The sequence below is a fragment of the Microtus pennsylvanicus genome, chromosome 11, assembly GCF_037038515.1.
Source record: "Microtus pennsylvanicus isolate mMicPen1 chromosome 11, mMicPen1.hap1, whole genome shotgun sequence".
NCBI lineage: Eukaryota > Metazoa > Chordata > Mammalia > Rodentia > Cricetidae > Microtus > Microtus pennsylvanicus.
The window spans coordinates 67,442,413-67,463,061 of record NC_134589.1 but is presented as its reverse complement, the minus strand read 5'-3'; the positions used below and the strand labels follow the sequence as shown (position 1 = coordinate 67,463,061).

Here is a 20,649-nt window from a genome sequence, read left to right as displayed (position 1 = left end):
ACTTGCTGGTAGTTGTCAGGCCACTCCATTGTGGTTGAACTGTGACAATGACAGAATCTAAAGTAATTTGGCTTCCAGAACTAAAGTACCATTACCCAGAGCCATCTCCCCCACCCACAGACCTCATTTTTAAAGGCTGTCAACAAAATGGCAAACATACACATTCACAAAACCAGGAACTATTAATCTACTTCTTCCCAGTGTTGAACCTCTCATAATACAAAATGATAGCCTGATATTGTCACATAAAAGGCATGACAATGGGCTAGGCAGTGATGGTGCATGCCTTCAATTTCAGGCAGTCAGATTTCTGTGTTTGAGGCTAGCCTAGTCTATGGAGTGAATTTCAAGACAGCTAGGGCCACACAGAGAAACTCTATCTCAGGGAGGGGGGAAGGCATGACAATATAAAATTATCTTAATTCCGACTTAATATTCCAGGAAGAAAGCTCAACATTTCTCCCATATTAAAAAGTTACTGCTGCTCCTCTGAACACCAACTGAGGCCATAATATGGTTTAATTGTCAACCTCGTACTCAGAAGTAGTGAGGTGCAGAGCCGTCCTCACAAGCCCCAGCATGTCTCTGGCTGTGCAACAGGCTATGGCAATGCTGGGCGCTGCAGGCGAGGACCGCAGTCAGAACATAGCACTCAGTGCTTTCATTTCCAGGCTGAGCAAGCTTGCTTAAAAGAGATTTCAGGTGCAAAAGCCAACACACACACACACACTCACACACTCAGAGAGGGGTGTCATGTATCCCAGGCTGGTCTGTAAGTCACTATGTAACTGAGCATGACCTTAAACTCGTAATCCTCCTGCCTCCGTCTTCTAAGTGCTGGGGTTACAGGGGTACACCATCACACCTGGTTTATTCGGTGTGTAGATCAAACCTAGGGTTTCATGCATGCTAGCCAAACACTTCACCAACTGGACTACATCCCTAGCTCCCTGCCTCAAAAATTTCAGAGAAGGTCTCCAACACACTCCATCTCCCCTCTGTAGGGAAGGTGATGCCTAGCATGCTCATGAATTTTGTTTCCATTGTTTCTTTGGGAGCAAACCCTTTAGTGTGGGACTTCCCCTTTCCTCAGGTGATCATTGTGTTTCATGCATGGCACACAGGTTAAGATGGCTCATAAAGATCTATGTAACCTAGCACACAACTGGCATGGTTTCTACACTCAGCTTGGGCACTTCCTCCTTGATTTTGACATAAAATCAATTTCTTTGAGATTCAGTGGTCATTCTACCCTTAAATTCCTCACTTCTACCTGAAGAACCTCTCAGCCTGCTCCTGCCCCTCCTCTGCCATTACACCTACAGGAACCTCTCACAGAATCTCTCTTGTAATCACCCCAAATTCAATACCTTCCTATTGTATCCAATGCCTCCCCTGCAAATGTGGTTCTTTGTCTTAGCTATGAAGGCCAGAGGCCTTTTCTGTCCGCACTCCCCATAGTCAGCAAGTCTTCCTGATTTCAGTCTCATCTCTCCAGCCTTGGTCCTATGCTCCTATCATCTTCTGAAAGAAGCACTGAAAATATTTTAATTGATCCCTTAACTTCTCTCTTGTAAACTGGGTGTGGCGGAGCACGCCTTTAATCCCAGGACACAGGAGGCAGAGGCAGATAGATCTCTGTGAGTTCAAGGCTAGCCTGCTCTACAAAGGGAGTGCCAGATAACCAGTGCTGTCCAGCAGAGAAACCTTGTATTGAAAAAACAAAACACCAAAAACTAAAAGGAGAGAGAGAGGTTGTGTGTGTGTGTGTGTAAGAAAAAAGGTCTCTCTTATTTTCCTTCCATCAATACTAGACTGTCAAATTCTTTTTTAAAATGCATGTCACACTCAAGTTTAAAAAAAAAAAGTAACAAAAAAAAACTCTCAAGGCTTCTCACTGAACCTAAATGCCTCGTTGTGATCTGAGCTAAGCCCAGTTTGCCCATCTGCTCAGGCCTCCGCCTGCCTCTGGCCCTTTGTTTCCACCCTACTCTCCAGACATCAGCCACAGTGGACTTATTCCCCAGCCTCGGTCGAGACTTTAATGCATGGCTGTTCCTCCTGCCTGGAATCTCTTCATCTCTCCACCACTTTTGACACAAATTTCTACTCATCTTTCCACTCTCAGCTCATGCTTTGCTTCTCAGTAAAGCCTCCTCTGGCCCCATCAGACACTCTCACAGTACCCTAGCCTCTGGTATTATTATTTCCCATTGCCAAGGAAAACAATCACTTCCTCAGTAAGTTGAATCCGTCTATCTGCCTTGCCAATAGGCAAGTTCCAGAAGTCTTTAACAGTAGTCTAGAAAACCAAAGGATCAAGTCTTTCTGGGCCTCAGTATAACCAGCTACTTGCCCCTATGTAACCTAACTATCATGTTTAACTTTCCCTTCCTATAGAATGGGAGTAACAGTTCCTGCTTCAGAGGGTCGTAAGGACATGGTTCCCTCTTTGGCATTTAGGGTTTGCTGTATGTAGAACAGTGTTTGACACTCATTACATACTACATATTTGCTAAACCAATGAAAGCCATCTGTTGATGCTTGTTACTAGATTAAGAGAAACATCATTTTCCAGCAGGGTAATCCAGAGTTGGCAATCTATGATCACAGCTTACTGACCTCTTTAGTTTTTAATTTTTCCTGTCTCTGTGAAATAGTGTTCCTCAGGGTAACAGCTGTTCTAGAACACACTGCTGGTCTCAAACTCAGAGAAACACCCGTCAGACTCCTCAAGTACTGAAGAAGTGTGCCACCACAACTGACAGCCTACTGACCTCTTTAATGCACCCTGGTAGCTTTGAGTATTTTTGTTTTTAATCACTTGGTGACTCCTGAAAATAAATCTAATGAAATACACACTTACGTAAATTTTCATTAGCTGAGTGTGCTGGTACATTCTTTTATTTCTAGCATCAGGAAGGTGTGCGGGAGGAATGCCCCAAGTTTAACGTCATCCTGGCCTACATAACAAATACCAGGTCACGTAAGGCAAGAAAGACCTTATCTAAAGAAAAAAAAAAAGGACCCACAAAAAGCAAATGTAAGCCTCATGAATTCAGTTGGATCTCTGGAAGTAAAGGTGGGATTCCACAGTTTTCTCCTGACCTCCAAATGCATGTTTTGGCATTCTGGCATACATACACCTCCTCCAATATATATACACAAATAATAAATAAAAACATACAAAACAACACACAAAGCCCCAAAATTTTGAGTAATGAAGTGACGATGCTCCATAGATAAAAATGTGTAATCATATCACCTTGAGTGTATGTGACAGAGCAATGCAGCTTTACTTCCCAGATAGAATAACATTCTGTCTCTGCCTGGACTTTTCTCTGAGCAGGATGCTACTGGGTATAGAAGAATTCTATCGGAGCCACCATGGCCAAGCTCCGGAGCAAGCCTCTCTTCTGACCTCAGGAGTCTGTGATAGATCATAAAGCTCCAAGAAAGGGATATAATAGCATAATAGACCCTTCTGAGAACTTCACAAAAGCTACTGACCTTGATCAAACATAACAACAACTCCGCATCCCTAACCATTTGCATATAATTTTATGAGTTGTTACTTTTGGCTTCTGAGACAGGTTCTCATTGAGTAGCCCAAGATGGCCTTGAACTCTCCCTCCTGTGGCCTCAGCCATCTGAATACTGGAATTACAGGTGTATACCACCACCCACTGCTTTAATTTCAAGTTTTTAAAAATTCTCTGAGCCATTGATGTAACTCAGATAAAAGCTTTAAATCTGGCTGGGCGGTGGTGGCGCACGCCTTTAATCCCAGCACTCGGGAGGCAGAGGCAGGCAGATCTCTGGGAGTTCGAGGCCAGCCTGGTCTACAAGAGCTAGTTCTGGGACAGGCATCAAAGTACAGAAAAACCAAAAAAAATCTGTATAAATACCATGCTTGTAACAAATAACAATCATTATCCTGGTCATACAGTAAGAGCTATAACCACAGGCCACTTAGCTAAGGGACACCAGAGTTCTGCTCCTCACACCACCAACTGACCAGTGAGATCTCAATCTTCTCTTACCTTCTCAGGGAGAAAGAATCCTATCTTTAGAATACAGAGGTGGGCACCATGGTTATTGCCTAGTGCTCTACAATACAGCACATCCACACATGGATAGCGTCAACCTCTCTTTCCCTTTTTTCTCATACGAGAGTGCTATAATCTCCCAGGGAAAGGAGGCCACACGTATATAGAAGTGAATCATGGCAAGGCAACTGGTCATTGGACCATGGGTACACATGGCTTGGCTGGCTCAGGTTTCTCTGCTCTACAAGAACTGGAAAATTACATGAGAGGTTGGCCCATTTGGAAGCTGTTGGAAGTCTATGCTAGACATAGATGCTGCTGCTTCTGAAACGAATGGCCATAGTCTAAGAGAACACCATCAGCTAAAATCAAAGGAAAGGAACATACTCCTTGATCAGTACCAGACACCTTACCTGTCTGAGAGCTGTCCCGAAATGAAGGAGCCTAAGAGCACACCCACGTAAAAGAAGGAGGTGGTGAGAGGGCCTTTCCAGTCATCGTTACACACCAGGTTCCACTGTAGGAAAAGCAAAGGGATGCATCACTCACTTCTTTTCTGAAATGTAAGGTTTCTTGTTAAATGAACTAGAATACCCTGCATCCCTTAATGTTCTGAGTATATGTGCTCACTAACACAAGCAATGGCTCATCTGGGCAGCAATGCAGAGAAAGCAGGTGCCTCCTCGCCATCTTGTCTCTCATAGACTATTGCTTGCCTTCCACAGAGCCTGCTGCCTCCCCAGCACTCAGCAGAGGCTGGGAGAGTGCTGCTTTCACAGAGAATGTCTTCTAGGCTGGTGGCAGAGGAATAAACAGCTGGGCCTCTCTGCTCTCCTGGGTTCATGCAGTCTACCTGTACCTGGGTGTGAAGGGCAACCAACTGGCTGCCCATAAAGAACCTCCATTGCTGTCTCAGGCATACTACTAGCTCTTCACTTTGGAGTAACATGTACTTTAGGATGAGTTAGGATGAGTGGTGATCCCAACCCAGGGGATAATTGTGGATAGCTGGTCTCCAAGTCAAAAAGGAAGCAGAGACCAGCAGGAGTCAAGCGTGCTGAGCATCAGGAGCTACATGCTCTTGCTCCTCCAGGTTCCACCTGCCTTGGTGGTGCTAGCACCCAGATACTAGGCAGGTGGATAAATGTTCCTATAGTGACCACCATCCATATGTGACTGCTAAAGCCATATGAATGGTTTGAGTCCTAAAGCTGAAGGAGTCAATGATGGCAGGCAGAGTGTGAGCTTCTGTGAAGCTGTTTGTCATAGGTTACATTATGGCTACTGTCATTCTCAAATATGATAAAATGTATTACTTCTGCTAAAACAAAGATGAAATGAGGGTAAGTTGCTGGAAGCTGTTTATCAACACGTCCATTGTGATGGTTTGTGACTGATACATCCATGCTAGACAAGAAATCCATTCAGAAGATTGGGATGAAGCTGAGTTGATAGAGTGCTTGACTAGCATACATGAAGCCCTGGTTCAATCCTTAGTATTGCACAAAGCATGTATGGTGATTCATGCGTATAATCCCAGCATTTGGGAAGAAGAATCAGAATGTCAACATTCAAGGTTGTTAATATCAAGGTTAATCTGGGCTACATCAGATCATGTCTTTTGTTAAAAAAAGGGAGGAAGATGTGGAGGAGGAATGTTAAAAAAGGAAAAGAATGTACCATATTTTCTTTATCCATTCTTCAGTTGTTTCCAGGTTCTGGCTACAACAAATAATGCTGCTATGAACAGCTGAGCAAAGTCCTTGTGATATGAGTATTCCCTAAGCAATTCTGGATAGGTTGCTTGAACTTGCCTTCCCCTGTAATCAGAATGATGACTATCTTAATGGTCATAGAGCCTGAAGGAAGCAGATGCAGAGATTCACAGTGAAGCACTGGGCTGAGCTCCCAAAGTCCAGTCGAAGAGAGGGAGGAACAATAATATGAGCAAAGGATTCAAGATCATGATAGGGATACACACAGAAACAGCTTACCTGAGCTAGTGAGAGCTCACTGACTCTGGACTGACAGCAGGCTCAAACTAGGCCCTCTGAATGTGGGTGACAATTGTATGGCTGGGGCAGTCTGTAAGGGTACTGGCAGTGGGACCAAGAATTAGCCCTAGTGCTTGAATTGACTTTTTGGAGCCCATTTTCTTTAGAGGGATACCTTGCTCAGCCTAGATATAGTGGGGAGGGCCTTGTTCCTGTATCAAAGCCATGTGCCAGATTTTGTTGACTCCCCATGGGAAGCCTTATCTTCTCTGAGGAGTGACTAAGGGATGGGGTGGAGGAGAAGGTGGGGGAGCAGGAGGAGGGGAGGTGGTAGAAACTGGGATTGGTATGTAAAATGGGTAAGAGGTGAACTCAATGAAATAACTACGCTGTCACCCACCACTGAGAGTGTTGGGAGCATAGCACGAAGGTCCTTGTACCCACAGATCACCGGAGAAACCAGGAATGTTAAGCACACAGGATTGTTTTTCCAATAAGAAAGATGAAAAACCTCTTCTTCCATCCAGAAAGCTGAGACTTGCAAGCGATTAACTGCTTGGTGATTTGTGTTATCTGTCTGGCCAGGTTATAGGCCATATCAAGCTTCTACAACTAGGACTGGAGGTGGCTAGTAATCTCAATGACCCTGATAGCCACCGGCTTCTACAACTAGGACTTGAGATGGCTAATAGCCCAAATGACATCTATGCTATCTATATGACAGAGTAGGCCAGACCCTTAGGCCCTTAAACTAGTACAAACAGCCTATCTCTAGAACCCATCTTCTTGGATGAAATGACTTGTACCCTGAGTTGCATTTCAACGTAATTGCTCTTCTTTGTACACTGGGAATTGTATTACACCAGGAAACTTTTCCCCCCAAATTGTACTAGGCTTAAATATATTGGGAATAAACCATCAAAGTCTGATCCAGTTTGATGAAGTCAATTTGAACTGGGTTTTCATTCTTATCTCTTTACAGGGTTTTCTTCCCTACCTGGACACCTACAGGGACTCCCACTGACAGTTCCTGATACCTCTCAGGGCCTGGCTTACAATAATATTTGTCTCCTACTGGCTATAGGGAGCCTGTGAATAGTCAGCTAGGACAAGAGTTCTCAAAAGCACAGGGTGAGTCCCACCTATTCATTCACCTGCCAACCTTCATATCCAATGCAGTAGGTATTTGGACTTGGCCTGAATTCTTGTTCAGGGGTGGGATCATAGTCAAAGTTACGCATTCCTGCTTGATGAGCTTACACACGAACCTAGTATTCCTGTACTCATCTGGCTACTCAGCTATAACTAAAGCACTCGAAGGCTAGACCATCAATGCTTCTTCTACTTGGTAGGTGGCTCTGTAGTACTGGCCATGCATCAAGCTACATAGATGGAGAACTGGAGAAGGGGACCCAAACTTGGAGAATTGAGAACAGCATGACCAGGGTGCACACTTCTTTCTAGTCAGAAATGTGTCTCTCTAGTAGCAGTGGGTTAAAGGGTATGTTAACATAGGTGCCAGAGCTCTCCAAACGGTCCACTTAGATAGACTCTTTATCTCAATTATGTCCCAATCACTGATGAGTTTTTTGTCAGAGGATCCCATGCCCTCTTTTGCCACTTCATGCATGTGGTACTTCAAACACATGCATGCAGAATACTCACAAAGATAAATCTTTAAGAAAAAACAACAACTGTTGAGCTTTTATAAAAGAAGATATGTTTTTTTATTATGTAATACCCATGTAGTATATGTGCATGTATGTCTGTACAGGCCTTTATACCTACATACATGGAGACTAGAGGAGTATGTTGGGTGTCCTGCTTTATTCCTTTGAGATGGGGTCTCTCACTAAACAGCATAGCTATGCTTGGCTCCCTCCACACTCTTGCTTTCTAAGACAGGGCTTCGCTGTGGTCTCAAACTCAGAGAGCCACCGCCTCTGCCTCTTGGAGTGCTGATACTAAAGGTGTGCCCCACCACACCCAGCTTTCTATTTGTCTTTTTAAAAATGATTTTAAAATTTTGTCTATGACTTTTTAAACTTTATGTGTTTATGTGAGTGTATATTACATGTGTATACTTGCCTCTGTAGACCAGAAGGTACTGGATCCTCTGGAGCCAGAATAACAGGTGGTTGTGAATTGCCCATGGGTGCTAGAGACAGAACTCAGGTCCTCTGGATGAGCATAAAATGCTATTTAACACTTAGACAACTCATAAGCCCCACACCCCTTTCCTGGTGTGGGACAATTGTCTGTATTCTGGTCAATTATATTTTAAATAAACACTGATTGGCCAGTAGCCAGCAGGAAGTATAGGTGGGTCAATGAAAACAGGAGAATTCTGGGAAGAAGGAAGTCCTAATGTGCAGTCCTGGCCCAGCAATGGAACAAGCAAGATGTGACTGCCCCACCGAATAAGGCACCAAGTCACGTGGCTAACACAGACAAGAATAATGGGCTAATATAAGTTATAAGAGTTAATAAGAAGCCTGAGCTAATGGGCCAATCAGTTTATAACTAATGTAGAACTCTGTGTGATTTCTTTGGGATTTAATGACTGTGGGAACCGGGCAGGATAGAAACCTCAGATAATACTTTCCTTCCTTTCTTCCTCCCTCCCTTCCTTCCTTTTTTCAATGTGGGAGCTGGGATCCAGTGTCAGCAAGCATACTTACCCTGAGACACCTCTCAGCCCAAAGAGGCACATCTCTACCTCATATATAATGAATATTCTTTTCAACAATGGGAAGAAAGGGGTGGGGGAAAGAGAGAGGAAGAGAGGGATGAACGGAGGGAGGGAGGAAGGGAGGGAGGGAGAAAGAGAGGATACAGTCTTCTGGGACTAAAATGTACTTGCACCCATGAACCAGCTGGAAGAGAAAAGTGATAGGATCTATGTTCAAGAGGCACAAGTCTCCCTGAGATGTACCTAGTGTGTCTGCATCAGTGACCAAGCACACTAGCAGGTCTCACTTCCTATTGATACTCATTAATCCCTAAAACATTGTGTTCTGCCCCCACTACAATTAATGGTGAATTCTATTACAATTAATGGTGAGAGTTTATAGTCCCAACAATCAAAAATCTGAAAAAGAAAGATCACTTGTGGTCAGCCTAGTCAACTTAGCAAGACTCAATTTCACAAAATAAAATTGAAGAAGAAATTATAGTGGACCCTTGCTTCGGGGCTTTCAGGAAAGAGAAGTAGTACCTGCTCTAACAACCTCTGTCATGCCCACCGTGCCCTGAACAGAGCAATGACCTGGGAACTAAATGATACATGGCTGAGTGGCTCAATGGATAAAAGGGCCACCGCCCTTCAACACCATCATTTCCTTTACAGTGTTTGCCCATCTGCGCAGAGTCCAGATGAGCACCAGACTTTCATCTGTAGGATGAATTCTTTTCTTTGCTCTATGACTCCTGACTGTGTCATTATTGAACCCTGACCCAGAGTGCTAGTTCTCAGTAAGAGAGGGCTCAGTGTGACTGCTCCCATGAGCTGTGTCTACTATGGCTGTGTGTGCACAAGAAGTTAGGGCCAGCAAGTGGCTTTGGTTTGCCATGTAGCTACCAAGGCAAAGATTAGTGTCTGTGGATCTCAGAAGTGGGCAGGGCATGGGCGAGGGGGTGGCTAACACAGGTAAGCAGTAAGGTCCTGGCTCCAAGGTTCTCTGGTCTCTATTTTCAGACTCATGCCAAACCCACCAACTAGGGTGCTAGGAGTTCTCATCCAGTGAGTTGTGGATAATGATGGGAAGAATTCCCATTTTCCAAGATGACCTAGGCAAGAGGCAAGACTGCTGGAAAAGCTAGTCTGGAACACCAGAGAACAAGTTGGAGTCCTGCTGATGCCTTGGCAAGAGACTCATGGAAAGCAGAGACGGGTATGGTGTAGGACAATGCAGAGCCATGCCAGACTTCAGCTGAAGGAGCCTGAACTCAGAGGCACCAGAAAGCCATACAGAAATGTTTCTGCCTGCAGGCTTGGCAGGGTTTCTGTGAAACCACAGAGCAGGTGGCACAGCAATGTAAAAACAGACAGGTTCTCAGAAGAAGGGGTAGTCCTGGATCAGAAGTACAGCATGGTGGGTAGGAGTTGCCAAGTGTCCCAGAGATGAGCAAGGGGCAGGAAGAGGGGCCAGCCTACAAGCATGTAGCTCACCGAGCTTTCCTGAAATGTGGGCGCATAAAGCTCTCCAACCTCATAGAAGGGATCTCTTTTTTTTTTTGGCCAACCCCACTGCCTGGTTTTCAATACACAAAAAGCCAAGTGGGGGAGGAGGGGAGAATCACATTTTCCTGAAAGCATTCCAGTCAATCTTGTAGCTCCTCAAGCTTATCTTGTGTCTATCAGTTCTTAAGCATTGTAAAAAGTCTCATAAATTATTCACCCAATCATCCAATAAAGATGTTTCAATAAAAAATCTCCCTCATCCAGTACCCTGTCAAAATTCATGGAGAAATAGAAATCAAATCTATTGCAAAGTTTAGTATTTCGTGCATAAAATTTAACTCAAAAGTGAAAGAAGAGAAGGAAGAGAAGAAGAAGAAGGAGAAAGAGAAGGAGGAGGAAGACAAGAAGGAGAAGGAGGGAAAGAAGAAGAAAGAGGAAGAAGAAAAGGAGGAAGAGGAAGAGAAGGAGAAGAAGGAAGAGAAGAAGGAGAATGAGAAAGAAGAAGAAGAAGGAGAAGGAAAAAGAGAAGAAGGAGGAGGAAGAGAAGAAAGACAAGGAGAAAGAGAAGAATAAAGAGGAGAAAAGGAGAAGGAGGAGGAGGAAGAGAAGGAGGAGGAAAAGAAGGAGGAGGAGGAGGAAGAGAAGAAGGAGGAAGAGAAGAAGGAGGAGAAGGAGGAGGAGCAAGAGAAGAAGGAGACAGAGAAAGAGAAGAAGGAGGAGGAGGAAGAGAAGGAGGAGGAGTAAGGGAAGAAGGAAGAAGAGAAAGAGGAAGAGAAGGAGAAAAAGGAGGAAAATACTATACTAGTGTACTAGTATTAAAATTCAATACTAGTGTACTTAAAAGACATCTACTTTGATTTGGGATAGAGGGCAGGCTTAGAGACATTTAGCAGGCAGGGGACTGACTAGCTGCTGTGGTCAGCAGGCTAGGTGTGGGTTGAAAGAGATCAGGTCTTGGAAAAAGTCATCAGAATGTTAAAGCAGCAGCTTTCAACAGCAGTTGCTCATCTAAGAGGACAAGCCTTGAACTTCAAGTCAGGCATTCCAGTATTCCCAAACAAAAGAGCTAAGTAAAGTATTAAACTCGCCTCCCGCAAAGACTGCTGACCTGTAAGTAGGTGAAAGGGCATACAGCTCTTACGAAACTGATAAGACAGCTCAATAACATCCAGATCCATTGGGAAAAAAATGACACGATGACATTGGCAGCTGCGGTAGGTCAAAAGGATCTGGACTTTTGCTGCTTAGTTTTCCTCTGGGGAGCTCACCAGTACTGCAGCAAGCAGCATGACAGTGAGTGAGGGCAAGAGACACAAGTGACCCAGTACCCTCAAGGTCAGGGTAAAAGTTCAAGAGATGTCAGTAAGTCCCTTCAGATTTCAACTGCTCATCTCTGGGCAGCCAGACACAGATCTGAGGAATGGGTGTCACTCAGTAGCCTCTGTCAGATCCCACTTGGCTTCCACGCACTGTGAGTTTGGAGACCAGGATGTGGAGCAACTGAGAATCTCTTCTCTGTGGACTCATAGATCAAAAGCACTAATCAACTTAGTCAGTACTGGCTTTTTGTTTTGTTTTTGCTTTGTGTAGGCCTGGATGTCCTGGGACTCACTGTGTAGACCAGACTGGCCTGGAACTCATTGTGTAGACCAGGCTGGCCTGGAACTCACAGAGATCCACCTGCCTCTGCCTCCTGAGTGCTGGGATTAAAGGCGTGCGCCAGCACGGCCTTTAACTTTCACTCTAACTACTTACTTAGGTAGGAGGTTTGGCACAGGTTTGGGAGACATCAACTCTCAAACATCCAAAGAAAGCAGGCAGTGATTTTTGCAGGGACGCTCTCAGACTCTACCCTTGAAGGATCACACCCCCCTGAAGCAACATACCTGGGAGCCTCCATAAGGAGGGAAGCTCAGTCTCCGGTCTCCAGGAGGCTTAGATGCCATACATGGACCCCTAGCTTCTCCTTATTGTTATTGCTTTACATCCTCTTATAACCATTTCTTGCTCTTGGATCTGGACCTAATGGCTAGGTTCACCAAGAAGTTATCTCCTCCAGGAGGCCTAACTGATCAATCCCTATTCCTGACATTCACTGACCCTGATGCCCAACGGTATCACATAGGGCTCTTTCATTGTTCTGCATACTTAGTACTGCTGAGAGCCCAGGAAATGACAATTGGTGCCTAAGTCCCCAAAACACATCCACATGCACCGTTAAACAGCTTTCACAACTCCAGCTTAGAGACTCCAATGGGTCACACAGAGTCACCGAAGAATTAAGAGCAAGGGGATGAGGATTTAGGTTTCCATCATTCTCCACATGAAGGCTACATGCCATAATTAAACCCCACCAGCACTCTTGTCTCAGAATACTGTGGAAAGGACTCCATATAAAGCCACCCATAATAGCCAGGCAGTGGTGGCATGCCTTTAATTTCAGCACTTGGGAGGTAGAGGCAGGTGGATCTCTGTGAGTTCTAGGCCAGCCTGGTCTAAAAGAGCTAGTTCCAGGACAGGCACCAAAGCTACAGAGAAACCTTGTCTCAGAAAAAAAAAAACCAGAAGAAGGAAAAGTAAGAGCTAATTCTAGGACAGGCTCCAAAGACAAGGAAACCTGGTCTCAACTCCCTCCCAAAAGTCACCCTGAATAGATCTTCAGACCCAGGTGTCCTTAAGAAATAGCAATCCTCTGGTCTACAAGAGCTAGTTCCAGGACAGGCTCTACAGCCACAGAGAAAAACCCTGTCTCAAAAAACCAAAACCAACCAACCAACCAAACAAACAAACAAACAAAAAACCCCAATTTCTTATGGGGCATCTTTCCTCTTTCATGGGGAATCCTCATGGGGCATCTCTCACGGGGCATCTCTCATGGGGCATCTCTCATGGGGCAGGATGAGACTTCATTTGGGGTGAGGATTGGTGAAGGAGGGAGAGTAACTAGAGAAAAGGAAGAGAGTTTGGGACACATGCTTCTTTAACTTAGAAAAGTTCTGCCGAGCATCCCTTTCTGAACACAGACGCTGAGACGGAGGCACTTCCCTGGACCAAGTCCTAGGCTCCTCTGGATCACATCACTAGACAAAGTCGCACCACTCAGAGCCTTAGGGCTTCTAGAAGCAGGACCTTCTGGACTTCATCTTCATTGTGGCTCTAAGGACGGATGGCCAGCCTGACACTTGTGCTCTGAGGGACATATCGTGGCTAGAAGTCATTTCATAAATCTGTGTTCCTGGGCGTCCTGACTGGAGGACGCCCATCACCAGGGAGCCTGTTCCTTGGACGACGGACTACAACCGTCGCCCGCGTTTATCAACAGATGCTGACAGGAACCTGCCACCTACCTCAGTCACGATGGTAGACAGGAAGATGTCCTTGCTGTACTCCCAGCCATCCAGGCAGCTCTCCTTCTCCAGCTGCTCCAGGTCCACGTCCTGTTCCGGCTCCAGTCCTAGTGCGGAGAAGTTGGCGATAGTAGCCAGTCGGTAGCGGCGACATTTCTGGGGCACCTGTCGTCCGTCCTTCGTCTCCAACGGGATACTGTGGTTGCGCCACGCGCTGCTCAGGTTCACGGTGTCCGGTATGCGGCAACGGTGCTCCGGGATCGCTGTCAGGAACACGGCTGACAAACCAGTGAAGCCATTGGGGATAATGCTGGCGCTGAGGAGGAAGAAGATGAGGCGCTGGAAGGGTCCCCACTCGCCCAGGAAGGCGGTCAGGTCATCGTAGTCTGACATACAGTCCTTAGTCGCTCACGGAGTCAGGCGGAGAACCTGAAGACAGCCCGGCTCAGGGGGCGGGGCACAGTGTACAGTGCGCGTGCGTGCGTGCGGAGCACCAGCCGCGGACCGCTTTTGCTGACCTTTACGAAGGGACAAGCTCGTGAGTTCCTCCCGCCGCCTCAGACCCGCCAACGCCAACCATACCTAGGCTGAAGCCAGGACGGGCTCTGGGTCTGGGCTTAGGCCACAGGGCCCGCCTCGCTGGTCAGCTCTGAGGCACGCCGTAGTGGGAAGGCGTAGGAGCCTGGGTGACCCGCGGTGGGCGCTGGACCCAGCCCAGGACTCCGAGCTGGCTGGGCAGTGCAGAAGCGGGTCGGAGCCTGGCTTCAGAATCGGGCGGGTGGTGAAAGGATGCCCTGAGCTGAGGTCTCCTCAAGAGTGGGCGCGGGCCGCTGGGGGCGGGGCCTCCGTAGCTTCCCGCCTCCGCTGGGAAAGGGGGCGGGACTTCTGAGGCCACACCCCGAGTAGGGCCCCTTTAGGGACTTGGGGACCAGGCTGGGTGTTCAGTGGGGGAGGGCTTAGATATTAAGTATTAAATAGCCTACCCTCTTAACTTTAGTTGTGTCCCGCCGAGAGTCTGCTCCTTCAGAGGACTTGAGTTCCATTCCCAGCACACAACGATGGCTTACAACCTTCTGTAACTTCAGTTTCAGGGGAATGAAAGTCCTTTTCTCCCCTACTGGACACCAGGCACACGCGTGGTGCACAAAGACACATGCGGGCAAAATGCCCATTCACATAAAATAAAACTATAATATTCACTGAAATGATTGAGACAGATTTTGAGACCGTGGTCATGAGGCTGCGAACAATGAACTTTAGTTTTCCGATTCCTTTCAGTGCTTTATGTTCTTAAGAAATCATTCTTTCATCAAATTGATTTAAGCAAATGTAAAAAATTAGCTTCAAGATTAAGGATCTTAGTCAGTCTAGGGTTAAACCCTCTGATTAGTTATTTTTACAGTTAACTCAGGAGCTGACTGGTAAAAATATCAAAGAAAAAAACCTGCCAGGTTTGGTGGCAGGGCCCTTTAATCCTAGCACTAGGAAGACAGAAGGAGGAGGATCTCTGTGGATTTGAGGCCAGCCAGGGATACACAAGGAAACACAGCCTCAAAACGAATAACCTCACAATGAAAGCCATTATTTTGTGCAGATGATATTTCCTGAAATTAAAAAAAGATCGAGCATAAAAATAGCAATTGTGTGATTCTAAAGTAATATTTTTTATTTATATCTATGAAATGGAGCCTGCTGTGTTGACCTGATTTTTTTCTACCACTTTGACCCCAAATGACCACCTGTCTCTTTCCCTCAAGTAGCAAGGACAACAGGTGCGCACAACAGGTGTACATTATAATTAAAATTGTTTTGGTAGCCCTTGTATTAGTAACATTTCCTGTTGCTGAGACAAAATGCTGGAGAAAACCAGTTGAGGGAGGGAAGGAAGGGTTGGTTTGTTTGGGCTCATGGTTGGGGGTGGAGTCAGTCACTCTGGGAAAGCATGGTGGCAGGGGTAGAGGCTGCCTGTCACCTGTCCTCAGTCAGGAAGCCAGGAGTGATAAATACTGGTGCTCAGCTTGTCTTCTCCCTTTGATTTAGTCCCGGATCCCAGGCCTGCCCACTGTTAAGGTTTGTCTTTCCGGCTCAGCTAACCCAGTCTAGAAACTTCCTCACAGGTATGCCTAGAGGCGTCTCTCTTAGATGATTCTAGATGCCATAGAGTTGACAACATTAACCATCACAATTAAAATTAACCATATGAATACAATTAATACATATTAATTAATACAAGTTAATACATATTAATTTCAAGATTTAATAAATGAAAAATCTACCTGGTTAAACTCAAATTTTAGATAAAGAAGAAACAATTTTAATTGTAATTATGTCCCCTGAAGGGAGGGATAAGTGAAATTGAGTTGTCAGTGGGTGTCCTGGGCTCTACCTGGCAATGCTGCATATTAAAAATTTTTAGAGCTGGGGTGGGGCTGTAGGGTGAATTCTAATTGGTTTTAATAATTAAACTTGGAGTCAGATAGGGGGCAAGTACTGAAAGATCAGAGAAGTAAAGGAGCCAGCCACTAAAGGGACTTCTTACCTCTACTGAATTCTCAGACAGAAGGGGCTGAGCTCCTGTCTCCTACTGCCTTTTATTCCTCTCTCCACCCAGCCATATCACTTTGTTTCCACCTCCTTAGTGCTGGGATGAAAGGCATGAGATTCCAAGTGCTGGAATCAAAGGTGTGTGCCACCACTCCCTGGTTAACTAGTGGCTAGCTCTGCCCTCTGATCTTCAGGCAAGCTTTATCTGTTAGAGCACATACAAAATATCACCACGTGTGGCTCAGTGGGAGAGTGCTTGCCTTGCATGCTCCAGGCGCTGCGTTTGATCCCACCACTGTAAAAAAAATGTATGAAACAACTTGTAATAATATATTTAACCCCATGTATCTAAATGTTATCATTTCATCATAAATTGGCATAGAGAGTATTGAAATGCATTTGATTCTTATCAAAAACCATTAATCCCTATTTCTCATACTTAGTCTTTTTTTTTTTCCTCATACTTAGTCTTAAGACTTCAGTGTGTATTTTACAGGACATTTCAACTGAATCTAGTGACATGCTCATTTAAATACTTAGCAGCTACTTCTAGTTAGTGGCTACCTTAGTGGATAGTATAATTTTAAGGCCTTTAAAATTTTGGGTCTGCTAATAGTTTGAACATTACAAGATGTTCCTATTTTATGAAAATTTCTTTCAGTGTTTTTTGTTCTTTTCTCTTGTGTTTTTTTGGGGGGAGGGTGTTGGATTTTTTTGGTTCTGGAGATTTAACCCAGGGCCTATGCGTGCTAGTGTTTTTAATAGTCATGGCTATATTTTATAAAGGCTACATTCAACCTTCCTAGGTTTTGACACCACATCCTCATGCCCCGTCATCGCTTTGCTAACTGAGCCATGCCCTCAGATCTGGAAAGACTTCTTTGTCTGCTTTGGTGCTATGATCAGGTGATACGTGTGAAGACAGTGTTCGGCAGAGTGTGCAGATCAATGGATGAACTGTACATCTATTTGGTATGACTGACTCTTTAGCACAGGGTGGCAACTACACATCAAAGGCTCAGGACCTACTGTCCAAGGATCATTTGGCTACAGAAACTCCTCTCATCTTGAACATGCTGGATCATCTCTGCCCTTACACACACAGACACATAAACACACAAACACTGTTACCATCAAGTAGTTGTGATAATACAATCAATTTTATTTGGATCGCATTTTGGAAATGTGTGTTAATCTTCGTATGGATTTTGCCAGTCCTTGACTAACACCTTTTCAAGAAAAATCTTACAAACCTATGTCTCTGACTAGTTAGTGGTCAAGACACTTTAGAAATGTTTGTTCTTAAAAACAAGAAGGTTATCTGGAAGAGTGGGCCAGAGCTTAGAGGACATCATGCCTTTCTCCACAACAAGTCCAGCTTAACGCCCATGTTCCTGTCAGTCCCTTTCAGCAGTAAAGGCTTGGATTTGGTTTGTTTTGTTGAGGCAGGGCTGCTTGTGGTCCAGGCTGATCTGGCACTCCTGACCTTGAATTCCTGATCCTCCTGCCCCCCTCTACACGCTGGGATTACAGGTGTGTTCCATCACCCCCTGGTCATCTCACATCTGTGTCTCAGGTTGCCAAGTGCAGGGGACTGCTTATTAAAATGCAGTGATCAGAACCTTGGGGTTTTCTTCTCTGTCTACAGAGGCTGCTGGTTTTTTCCCACATCTGAACCTGAAAAGAAAACAATGGCAGAAGAAATTTAGACAGTTAAAACTCTTCTCCTTAAAACACCAGACTGACATCGGAAAACATTTCCCCATTCTACCAGGGAAAAACCTGTGAATTCTAGCTAAAGAACCTAACAGGTCAGACCTCATGACTTAGGATTTATTTGAGCTACTTTCTTGATTAAACACAAAACCTAGAATCTAAGCTCTCCAGTTTCCATGAAGAAAGGATTGAAGGGTAGCAGGAAGTTCATGGCAATACTGAAGGATTATCATGAAGAATTATAATGATTAAATGAATTACCAAATGCAGGTATCTGTTCAAATTTGTGACAGACCAGTATCTACACATACGGACTTAGCTTTATTATGGTCTGCCACGGCTAACACTTTATCTCACAGAACCCCCAGGCAGTCACATAAATATTCCCATGTAATAAATGGGAAGGCCGACGGTTGAGAAGACAAATACTTTCCCCATTAGTTAATTTATGCCATAAGTTGGGAATTTGGAGCCAGGCCGATGCAGCTCAGAGTCTCAGTTTCTCCATGTAGCTGCTGAGCTTTATGCCTGTTTGACCTTTGCCTCTGGGTCCTGGCACCGAGCTCCCGAATCTCTTGTGGTTTCCTGAGTTCTATGAGGGGCTCTTAGCTAGCCCAGCATGGGGACAGGCTGCCAGAAGGAAGAAGCCTTCATCTAAGAGCACAGACCTTTGTGGCTTTGCTCTCTCAGCCTCTGCAGAGAAGGGCAGGGTGGGGATAGAGTGATCAATCAAGCGCACAGGATGGAGAATCTGCATCCAGTGGGGTTTGGGGAGCTCCTGAACCACGGCCTGCCTCTGCTGACAGGGGAGCAGTAGCCCCACACTCAGGGTTTCCAGCACCCAGCTGCCTGTATTCTTCCTCAGACAGTGCTGACGGCTGGTGAGGGGAGCTTTCCCTAAGCTGTGAGGCTTCCTAACAAGTGGCTGAACACAAAGATGGGAGCTGTGGGACACCAGACTTTGGTAGCCAAGTCAAACATTAGTGAGAATGACTTGTGGCTGGCACCCACAGTTTGAGAAAGGTGTGGGATTGGGCCCTCACATCTGGGGGGTCTGATGCTAGGTGTGGTGTCAGAATTGAGCCAGATTGTGAGAACACCCAGATTTGTGTTCTCATATGTGTGGATGTGTGTGCGCGCACACAAATGTGTATGTAGGTGCACGTTAGGTTTTTGAGGCAGTATCTCTCTGAACCTGGAGCTCACTGATTTGACTGGATTGACTGGCCAGCAAGCCCCTGGCTCAGCGCTGCCTCTGCTTTCCTGGAACTGGGATTACAGAAGTCATGCCTGGTTTTTCATGGATGCAAACGAACTGTAAGCCAAAATAAACTCTTTCCATGTTCTTGGCCACGGCATTTTACCACCACAACAGAATGGTATCCACTACAGAGGATAACTGGGGGAAAATCAAATCTCTCCTTCCTCTCTCAGATCAAGGAACGGAGCTCAGGTGCTCAGTCTTGGTGGTCAGCACCCTCACCCTCTGTGCCATCTCACGGGCTCCTCTATTTCTTTATACGTATGATGAGTAGATTGATTTTCATGTGTGCTGCATGAAGTTTTACCTTCTCTAAGCAGCCAGTTCCTGTCCTTTGCTGGCAAACCTCTTCCCCACGACTGCAGAACTTGGGACATCAGCCTCTGTCTACATTTGTGCTTTACATATTTCCCTCTGCTTATCAGCTTTGATTTTGCTGTTTTTTGTTGGTTGTTTGGTGTGGGGCCAGGGTCTCAGTGTGTAAGATGACCTTTAGCTCTTGATCTTGTCTCCCCCTCTTTGCTCAGTTCACATTTACACAAATTGTTTTGTTTTAGTAGATTCATAATTTTGTATTTTCAGTCCTAAATATTTTTTTCTTTCTAGAATTTATCTTGATGTATTGAGAGGATTTAATTTTTTCTTTAAAAATTCTGATTATTTTTACATATGTATGCATGCATGTATATATGGATGAATGGATACTGAGGGGGTTCATCATTTGATCCAGGCTGGTCTTGAACTCCTGTATTCATGTGACCCTCCTACCTTACTTTTCCCTTGAAGCTTGGACTACAAGTGTGTGCCCTGTTCTTCCCAAAGGATTTTAAGTTGATATGTGGTTGGTTAGTTTGCTTTAAATCATATTCTGAATTCTTTTATTTTATTTTTTCCCAAACAATTGTGGTATCTTTATTGATTTTTTTTCTGAAAGCAATGACTCTTTTTTTTAACTCTTAAGGAAAATAAACATCTTTTAGAAACAGCTCAATACACACAATCTTTGGTGTGAAGCAATATACTAATATACTAATAAGAACACTAGTTGTCTTAACATTTACAATCTTCTCATATATTATGTATGTATACTTATATATACACTATATAATGAGGTCAGATCTTTTATTTTCTTGGGCTTTGTTCTCTCCTGTCCTACTGGGCTCTATCCCTCCACCGTTGCCATGCCAATATTCCTCAGTGCCCCTCTGCTAATCTCCACTCAGAGCTCCTCTTTTCCAGACCATGTTCAATATTCTCCCACGTTTATTCTTCCAATCCTTTTGCTACTTACCCTCTCACTTTCTGCATCTGGTCTAAGTTCTCTGGTAGAGCGACTCCCAAACTTTCAGGGAAAAAAAGCGTGATGATTCCAATCAGGACCGTCAGACTGCCCATGAGAATGTAGGGCAGGAGTCTGTTATAGGCCCCTGTAAAGCAGTAGACACAGAGCATCAGTTAGATACGCACGTGCTCCTGGGAGTCATTTTGTCAAGGTGCAGACAGGCTGTGAGAGCAGATTTAGGCTAACCTTTTTTTCAGAAGAAGGAAAGTCAGC

The 20,649-nt window shown here is 45.0% G+C and overlaps 2 protein-coding genes and 1 long non-coding RNA gene across 8 annotated transcripts in view; 1 reads left to right on the top strand and 2 right to left on the bottom strand.

Moving 5' to 3' along the window:
• The window catches only part of LOC142860833 (solute carrier family 22 member 21), a 32,062-nt gene extending 17,636 nt beyond the window's left edge, over nucleotides 1-14,426 (bottom strand). Inside the window, exons 1-2 of the mRNA XM_075992627.1 lie at nucleotides 13,574-14,426; nucleotides 4,463-4,566 (exon numbers count right to left, since the gene is read on the bottom strand). Coding sequence (XP_075848742.1) covers nucleotides 4,463-4,566; nucleotides 13,574-13,966 — 497 coding nt within the window. The 5' untranslated portion in view covers nucleotides 13,967-14,426. The remainder of the gene's footprint in view (nucleotides 1-4,462; nucleotides 4,567-13,573) is intronic.
• LOC142860834 (uncharacterized) lies at nucleotides 14,073-19,307 on the top strand. Its single transcript, XR_012912409.1, has 4 exons — nucleotides 14,073-14,111; nucleotides 15,614-15,690; nucleotides 16,924-17,089; nucleotides 17,766-19,307. It is a non-coding gene; the product is annotated as an uncharacterized LOC142860834 (long non-coding RNA).
• Slc22a4 (solute carrier family 22 member 4) overlaps nucleotides 17,262-20,649 on the bottom strand; it is a 57,266-nt gene continuing 53,878 nt past the window's right edge. For all 6 annotated transcript variants that reach the window (XM_075992621.1, XM_075992622.1, XM_075992624.1 and 3 more), the window contains 2 exons: nucleotides 20,386-20,521; nucleotides 17,262-17,794 (listed from right to left, as the gene is read on the bottom strand). In XM_075992621.1, the coding sequence (XP_075848736.1) occupies nucleotides 17,719-17,794; nucleotides 20,386-20,521 (212 nt within the window). In that variant the 3' untranslated portion in view covers nucleotides 17,262-17,718. The remainder of the gene's footprint in view (nucleotides 17,795-20,385; nucleotides 20,522-20,649) is intronic.